Source organism: Dreissena polymorpha, chromosome 1 (genome assembly GCF_020536995.1).
Source record: "Dreissena polymorpha isolate Duluth1 chromosome 1, UMN_Dpol_1.0, whole genome shotgun sequence".
Classification (NCBI taxonomy): domain Eukaryota; kingdom Metazoa; phylum Mollusca; class Bivalvia; order Myida; family Dreissenidae; genus Dreissena; species Dreissena polymorpha.
In genome coordinates this window covers 42897257-42906340 of record NC_068355.1, presented here as the reverse complement: position 1 = coordinate 42906340, position 9084 = coordinate 42897257, and the positions used below count along the sequence as shown (strand labels likewise).

The 9084-nt window shown below is 36.1% G+C and overlaps 2 protein-coding genes across 2 annotated transcripts in view; one reads left to right on the top strand and one right to left on the bottom strand.

The window, feature by feature from the left end:
• Positions 1-5835, top strand: part of LOC127878264 (uncharacterized) — a 6524-nt gene extending 689 nt beyond the window's left edge. Inside the window, exons 1-6 of the mRNA XM_052424785.1 lie at positions 1-157; positions 2254-2299; positions 2655-2768; positions 2995-3101; positions 3693-3852; positions 4790-5835. The exon at positions 1-157 is cut by the window's left edge and continues 689 nt beyond it. Coding sequence (XP_052280745.1) covers positions 29-157; positions 2254-2299; positions 2655-2768; positions 2995-3101; positions 3693-3852; positions 4790-5043 — 810 coding nt within the window. The 5' untranslated portion in view covers positions 1-28 and the 3' untranslated portion in view covers positions 5044-5835. The remainder of the gene's footprint in view (positions 158-2253; positions 2300-2654; positions 2769-2994; positions 3102-3692; positions 3853-4789) is intronic.
• A 26-nt stretch (positions 5836-5861) lies between these two features.
• LOC127878253 (uncharacterized) lies at positions 5862-9055 on the bottom strand. The gene is made up of 2 exons (XM_052424775.1): positions 8590-9055; positions 5862-8052 (listed from the first exon to the last, which is right to left on the bottom strand). The coding sequence occupies exon 2, from the start codon at positions 8044-8046 to the stop codon at positions 6496-6498; it is 1551 nt and encodes a 516-aa protein (XP_052280735.1). The 5' UTR covers positions 8047-8052; positions 8590-9055; the 3' UTR covers positions 5862-6495.
• Between the last annotated feature and the right edge of the window lie 29 nt (positions 9056-9084).

Below are 9084 nucleotides of genomic sequence, written 5' to 3'. Positions count from 1 at the left end.
AGTGTTACATGGATGAGAGGGACTCAAAATGCTCAATTTAACAATAATAATTCTTGCTTTGCTAATTTTATTTTCGACGTCATCTCAAGTTATGTCCTCAACGTTGTTGAGTGACCCTTACGTTACGTGCGGGACAGGCAATGCTACTACCGACGTGGTATGTACTTTCTTAAACGGTTGTTGTAAGATTTGTGAAAAAAAGACGATTTTTGCATAAAATCAGCGTATAACAAAAAAGAAATGACTCAATCGTTTAACTGTTAATTGTTATAAAACACATATCCAACAAACATATTGGTGAAAACTTCCTAACAAATATTCAGATATATACAGTTATAACTGCACGTAATGTATGAGTGTGTCAAATCAAAATATTTTAAGTTTATGCAAACATGAATAGTTAAAATCATTTGAAGTCATATCTGACTCTCGACACAGTCTGTTTAAAGGGACCTTTTCAGGTTTTGGTATATCGACAAAATTTAAATAAAATTGTTTTAGATTCGCAAATTTTTGTTGTAGTTATGACATTTGTTTGGAAACAGTAATACTGAGCATTTGCCATGCTCGAAAATATCCATCATATGCATCTTTTGACGATTAAAAAACCTTAAAATTATAAAGCGTTGCAACATGAAACGATTTAATAATTTGGAGAGTTATGTTGTTGTCGTTATATTTTGTGACACTACGAGGATTGCTTATATTAATTATATATAAAAAAACATTACTCATTGTATGAGAACGGATGGCCTAGTGGTCTAAGCGTTAGACTTTTACTCAAGGGGTCAGTGGTTCGAGCCCAGTTGATGGTTGCTATATTTTATTGCTTTAATTTTAATAATGTTTTTACTGGAGCTTTTTAGATCCACTGTTTACATTTATCAATATAAAGCATTTAATGACAAACTTTGATATATGCCAAAATCTAAGAAAAGGTCCCTTTAAATTTGTAATACCTGTCAAATGTCGTGCAGATATGATACATGTCTCGCTACGTATCGGGCTGATGTCGGGTCAATATTCAAATGCATATTCACAATTTGAATTATTTTAATAACTTCTTAAATATAAAACAACATGGCATGAATGAACTAGAATGCCCTTGCTTCCAATACAATATCTGGTAGTAAATAACTTCAACGTTGGGACGATATCCGCCCTTTATCAGCCAACACCTAAATTAATATCATCATGACGTCGACATCGGGTCGAAATACAAATGTTTGCTCTGGACAATCCATCCCTGAAAGTTGAATCCCAAAAAACAGACATCGTACTGCATTATTTAAATTACATCACTTCGACAGCCCCCTCCTACCCCCCCCCCCCTCCCCCCCCCCCCACACACACGCAAAAAAAATGTTATTGTCGAGCTAGTTTGTTTTGTGGTATTGCTTGTTTTTTGTTGTTTTTTTTTGCTCTGGTCTAATTTCATTCTTTTCGTGATGTGTTATTGTATTTTAACTGCAAAAACAAGGTTGCACAAAAGAGCAATTTATTACAGAAATCGGTTATGCTAATTTATAAATTAAAGAAAATTAAATGCCTTTAATCTTATCATATAATTGCCGCCCTCGCCTTAATCCTCCTATGTGATTGAATTCTGTTTTTCATATTCCATAAACATTCCAAGACATGAAAGAATGTGTAAATTGTGTACACTTAATGAAATTGAAGATGAATACCATTTTGTTTTGATATGTCCATTATATGATAATTTTACAAATACACTTATACCTGTTGTTTACAAAAGAAGACCAAGTATGTTCAAATTTTTACAATTATTGAACGTGACTAGAAAATCTATTCTGATTCGTCTTGCTAATTTCTGCATTAAAGCATTAAAACTTAGAGCCGAAAATATATAGATAATATTTTTTCCTCGGAATTGCAAGTTTGTATATGATATCTAACTGCATATCTTATTTTCAATCAATTTACGGATTTTGAACACCCACGTTTGATTTAAAAGAATAGTAAAGAGCCTTCTCTTACATATAACATTCTCACAAAAACCCTATATTAGTAGAATGCATAAACAAAATTGTTGTTATTTTGACGCATGTGTATGTATTATTGCTTTATTTATTGTACCTTGACGATGAGCTGTATATGCTTATGTCGTAAATCAACTATCTGTTCTGTTCTGTTCTGTTCATATTATAAGGGTTAGGTTAACCAAAAACACAACAACTTTGAATGATTTGTTTACTCCAATCACTTGTTTACTCATGAATGTCTTATTTGCAGGTCCAATCAAAGTTTTCTGTAGATAAAGATCGTCGCTGCAAGAAAAGTATACGACCAGTCTTATTTTTATATATTTTTTGTGATTTTGTCACGTGTTTTTTTTGGTAAAGTTTATTCTAGTTATGACCTAATTTACGACAAATCTTCGGCACAACTGTACATTCAAAATAAACGCGTGTGTGTATATCAAGGATAGAATCTACATATCTTTATTATCGATTAATGCAATATAGGTTGTGTATATGCCTAAATACATTATCAATCAATTTAAATATATTTCGAAGTATTAAGTTTAAAATGCATATAGTTCACTGAAAGGATGCGTAAACAATTACTGCACACGGTTTGCCATTACCAAACAAACAAAGAATAAACATTAATTCACCTTTCTACTGTTACAGTGGAAAAGTTGACCGCAGCAAATCGCAGCTCTATGTGGCCAGGGCCACCATCGAGTTTCGAACACACTATAAATGGTCGTAACTTTAGCTTGACGTGGAGATTACCTAATGATGGTAAAGCAAGCTGTTTTTTACTTTGGCAAGCCCTATAATAATGTATATTTAAATTTCAAATTTAATTCATGAACTGGACGCAACGAAAATGTCAGAATATAAATGAGTTTTGTTTTCATTTAAACGACTGCATGGTTTTTGTTTTGCACTTGAATAATGTATTTTCGCATGGATTGTCAACGCGTGAACACCTTGACTACATCTTATTTATCAGCCTGATTTACAGCGTCTGCGTTTAGTGTCACTGGATTCATCTTGGATTTCCAACCGGAAACATACGATAACAACGTGCCTCCAAGAACGTGTTTCGTGGTAACCTGGGAAATCCCAAAGGTAAACTTTATTAAATTAATTAAACCTACGATTAAGATAAACCAAGATAAAGTTTTGTTGATTAGATGATAGACATTGCTGTCTAACGAAAATAAAGCCTGGTTGCATTTGTTACTTTTTTAAGTCGTACAAACATCAAATACACAACTCTCCTGAACAGCATAGTATGGTTAACATAAGTCTTCCATAATTCATGGGCTGATAACATTATATTTACATGCGCATTTTTGGTAAAGAAAATAATTTAAATTTATAAACTTCAAATATATTTATGCTAAAAAGTATTAAAGTATTTACAGGTCGCCGTGGTGTAATGGATATGGTGTCCGCCTAGCGACCGGGAGGTTACGGGTTCGATCCCCACCGTGGGACTGTTCATAGATCTCCCCCAAAGACACCAAGTTTGCCCAGGAAATGGACTCGAGAGCATTTATATAAGCCTAAGGCTTTCGATGCGATCGAGCTAAAATAAATAGGTTTAAACTAAACTAAAAAGTATTACCAATTGAGTGTATCAAGTTATGTTAAAACAGTTATTTGGCTGCATCCTTATGCAATGATTAATAATTCTATAAAAACTCTTCATTTCAGTATTTGCCTGCACGTTCGCAATTTATTCAAGAGGCATTATTCCATATGAATTGTAATGTCCCATACCATCAACAAATTGACATAACGATCTTCTTGTTTCCTCTACCAATACCGTCAGCGGAAGTAACACCGAACGCTACAATATCCCTCCGTCTTGCAGGTACACCTTGTTCAAAAACTGTTATTTGCGAACTCGAACGTCGTTATTCATGCTCAAAAAGAAGAAAATGCATTACACGGCCCTTAATCTCTCATGCAGATGCAATAATAAACGAGCCTATGATACTTCCGGTGTAGCATAAGTACCGGGGATTTTGTTAATCTAGAAGGTGAGGTGTTTTATATGTCATTTCAACACATTTCGCTTTATTTTAAAAATCGGGTAATTATACATACAGCCACAATACATTTGGAAACGTGAGGACGTTTGTAATTTGCGACACAGTGGACTTTTAAACACCAAATCGATGAGTTTGCTAGTGGTGAAAGCAAACTTCCACTCAGTTGTCCCAGAAATCAAATAGATGCTTTCAGAATATACAAGTATATTAAGTATTGAAACTTGTCTTTTTTTAAAGCAACTTCTTGATGTCATTTCTGATAAAATCGGGCTAAGATTTGCTCTTTTCGTATGCAAAACGTGTGATAAGAAAGGTTTTCACGTTTCAACGTAGATTTTGATGGTATGGTTTTGAACATTTGTGGTGACTTTATCTTTGATAAATCGCACTGCATTGTCCAATTTTCAAAAAAGGTGAAACACATTTTTGAACACTTTACTCCCATGTTATTTTTCCGTAACATGACAAAGAAACGTTCGCTAATAGGCACCACCTCGGAAGAATCACTGACTCGTTTATTAAGGCACCTATCAAAGTAGGTGGGGCGATATTAACGGCCATGCATTACCTATTGTTTTACCTTAATTTCGTGCATGCATAACAATTAAAATTTAACACGCGTTCTTTTAACAAAGAAACCAATGAAAACCAATGGTAAATTATATAAGCCTAACACATTTTCCGAAGACAATGATTAATACGTTTAACTGCAATATAGTGTTATTATGAATAAAATGGTTCATTGCGTTCTTTCAGATTCATCACAACCTACCTCACCATCATTGCAAGGTTCAGAACTCTCCCATCGTCAAATAACTGTGATAACACCGGTAGCGTCCCCTGACGTAAATGCACTGCTGCTCATTTCCGCTCTGTTGACAGTTACAGTCGCAGTTTTTGCAACAGTGTTATTTTATGTAATTTGCAAGCGAAATAGACGCTTATTATCTACTAACAACAATCCCGTTAATACCGAGGATATCCAACCGCAAAATCAGAGCTTACTGTAGGCCATACGTGAATACCCGGTATGACTGAGTGGTGCTGGCGCCGCCTTTCATAAAGACTTGATTGTGCATATGGAATGAAAGGTATTCCACAAGTGCTAAGAAATTACGGGTTCATGGTTGTCAGCTATGTCAGCTTGGTAACTCTACGTTTGTATAAGTTCATAATAGACGCCCGCATGGCGGAAGTCTGTACTTCACTCATCACAGTGGTTTCTGTCAGAACAAGTGCGAGATTAGATTGTGACATTTTTTGTTTATTATAATGTGTATACTTCATTTTCTTTGAGATAAGTAATTTTTAAATTAAGGACAGTGTTCGCAGTTTGGCAAATTAACTATGATAAGAATCGCCATAGCTTCAAAAGAGAATGTATGCATTATATTTAAACACACGCAATAATACTCATGACAAAGAAAAATGTTGGTTTATTGATGATTATAAATCGAAATCGTTAACCAAACTCAATCATTTGGAACGCTTTTCATCTAATCGAAATCGTTAACCAAACTCAATCATTTGGAACGCTTTTCATCTATAATTTAGCAAAAACGTGTATTATCAACATATGGGTTGAACTGCCTTTCAAATTTAGAATGCCTTCATGGTGTAGTGAACACGAGCTAGCTTTTGCTTCCAGAGGTCATGGGGCCGATCCTCGGATTCGTTTTCCACCGTATTATAATTATTTGATTCTATTCCAAATATTGAAGTTGTTATTTAATGACGTTTAGAAGATGCCAAAAAATGTGAATGTGTCCCTTGAACAAAACAAAGCAAACGATAATTGAAACGATTTGGGAAAAAAAAACAACACGTGTTGCGGTTTTGAAACAAATAAAAGCTATTAAAATTAATTAAAGATGGTAATTCACGTTCAAATGTTGAAGATTTGGGAACCGATCTGAACAACAAAACATCCGGCAGAAGGTTCATTACATAATTGTACAACTTTTTGCAGCGTTGTATTATCGTGTGTGTACGTGTGATCTGCAGTGCCCCGAGTTCAGGTCACGTACAAAACCAGGGCTGGAGCTTGTTTATCGGGTCCCATACGTTTGAGTCTCTTAGGACAACTGGGACTCGTTTTTTTACCACCAACCTTGTTGGTCACCACCCTCGAACAAAGGCGTCTTGTTTACCACCAGTTATTAACCCTTTCAGTGCTGGAACCGAGTTCTAAAGGCCTTTGCAAACAGTTTGGATCCAGATGAGACGCCACAGAACGTGGCGTTTCATCAGGATCCAAACTGTTTGCTATTCTGATAGTATTCTTTGAAAGAAATGGCTAATTTTAGAAATTCAGCAGACGACATTTTAGCAGACGACAAATTTCCCAGCATGCAAAGGGTTAATATAAAGTTTTGTTTATCACAACTCTAAAACAGAGGCTTGTTTGACACCAGTCCATAAGATCAAGCATTGTTTGTCACCCCCCTCAAACTAGGGCTTGTTTACCACCAGTCCTCGTCGCTTTCGGAGCTGGAATCACTAGACTCATAGCTCCTGGAGGCCCGCTGTAGGTCCCTCAGCAACTGAGGCTCGTTGCTAACTAGGCGTTCTAATGGCGTCTGCATCAAAATCAGTGTTTTGTCGGGTATTCCGGAAAACAAGTCGAAATCGGGCTGGAAGAAATGCGGCAGTTTTCGTTTCTTGACGAAATATAACAGACGTTTGAGGATGGAATGAACACATATATCCCTAGTCAATCTTTGCCATCTCGGCGAATGATCGATTTCAAAGTCAATATCGTGCATGAGGACGTTTTTGAGCTGGAATACTGATAAAGCCTGTAGTCGCCAATCCTGCTTGCACAGAGTGTGGATCACTTTGAGGGCGTCCATACGGAGACCGTTGTCGGTGGATGAGATTTTCTTGAGGATATTCTCCTCCTGTACGATAAAGCACGCGCGGAACAACGTGTCCGAAGTCGGATCAAGATCAGGTAGATTGGGTTTGATCGCGTAATAAGGCTCGTCGGTACCTAGGTATAGCACGGGTACGAGAGGAATTCGCAAATGTTTGGTATACACCAGCTCCAATGTGTCTGTAAGATAATCAAAGTTTAATTCCGGCATAAGACTGAAATCACTGAATTTTGCTACTTTTAATCCGGCCAGGAAAACTTCGACAAGTGCTTTATTTAATTTAGAACTTGACAGGTGGATTTCGTCGTCTGCCCGCAATGGAGCGTAGACGTCAACTCGGTTCTTAGCGGGCTTAGTAGGTAGAGTGATCTCTAAGTAGCCGACGTCTCGGAATGTGCATTTCCATTTGAGAAACCTTAGAGATTTTATTGGCACTAAAATGAACAGGTCTGGCTTGACTTCTTGACTCCACGCCGGTGTTGCTTCGATTACAGTTGGTTGAAATATTTCTATTCGATTCGGGTTCTGTTTGTAGCATTGTGACATACGTTTGTCTTTCATGAGCATCTTGGCAATTACTGTCATTCTTTCACGTGTCAAGTTCTCTATGGTATCTACAATCGGTTGCGGAATTTCCTGCTGAACTAGTTTATTTTTCTTGACATTTTCTTTCGTTCCCTTATCTTTTGTCCCTTTGTCCTTTCTCGCAATTGTCTTTGTAGATTCCTTACCCTCTTTAATCGGCTGAAGCTTACTCACTTTGCTGGCATTGCTCACGCGGCTAAATTGGCGCTCTAGCCGCTGGGGCGGAATCGGAGTGTCTCGTTTCTCAAACGGAAACGCAATCTTTAACTTTCGCTTGAAAATCAGCTCCTCATCGTGCGCTTTCTTGTCAATCTCAGACAATCTCTCCAGGACTTGATTAATCTGACCGGAAACTCTAGAGCTGTGGTGCGTTTTTGTCCGTTCTCGCAGCAGGTAGGGGAGATAAGCGTGGGTCGCCTTCCGGTCGGCAAAGTCGACTCTCGTGAACGTGTTTCCGCCGAACCTTGTGAAAGTACGATTCGATGCGTCCGGAAAATTGTGCTGAATCAGGTCCTTGGTTCGAAGCCGTCTTATATAACTTGACGGCAACATGGTTTTCTGAAATATAAATTTATGATAACTAATTTCCTTCCGTTCCCATCATCATCATCAAAAAAAAATAGTCAAAATCATCATAATAACATTTTTTTTTCTTTTTTATCATCACTATTATCATAATCATTATCTTTCTCGTAATAATCATCCGCTAAGTCATCATCAACATCATTAAAATATATATAAACAACACAATCACAATAAAAATTTACATTATCTTCGAAGTCATCTTCGTCATCAAAATGTTATAATAAATAAAGTATTTGCAGTAACACTTCCATTGGTATTCATGTTGTCTTATGATATATTTATATTTAATCATTATCTATTATTGTTTAGAGAAAAATAAATCGTACCTTACACGTGAATGCAAACTATCTTACAATTATCATTATTGATATTAGTATTAATAATTAGTATATAACGAAATACATTTTTCACGAAAAACTCCCAACATGCATTTGATATGTTCATGAAAAATATACGAAATTAAATGTTTTAATAAAGTATAATTATTTTCAAGATCAGCGTATTACTTACCCGCTAGATGGACATCCCAGTGGATCATGAGCGCATCCTCTATGTTTATTCGTGTAGCATTTCGCGAGTTTGTTTTTAATATAGGCTTGATAAATTGTGAATTCGTATCCACAAACAAACAACTACATAATAATTTTACAATTTATGTATCAATTTATCTACAAAGCGCCTCTTGTCTTTCTACTTCAAAAACTGTTAACACCGTAAAATCCACGGATATAGATATGAATGTGTGAGATATGCGATTAAATCCCTCCCGTGATTTTGTCACAAGATTTTAAATAATTTTTGTCTGTGACACTGCATTGTTCTATTTCATAGATACTGTACTGATATTACGAACGCATATCTTTGAACAATTCAAATAATGGAGCCGTTGAATATACAAAAGAAGTGTTTACGGGTAAACCAGCTATTGTAACAGTGCGTAAATTTGCTAACATCTTTTGTTAACTTTAATAATAGTACGTCAGTCGTTGTTAGTCATTAAGGTGA

Bases quoted from the DNA above. Each gene is read 5' to 3' on its own strand.
- LOC127878253 (XM_052424775.1), bottom strand. From the start codon at position 8,046: ATGTTGCCGTCAAGTTATATAAGACGGCTTCGAACCAAGGACCTGATT.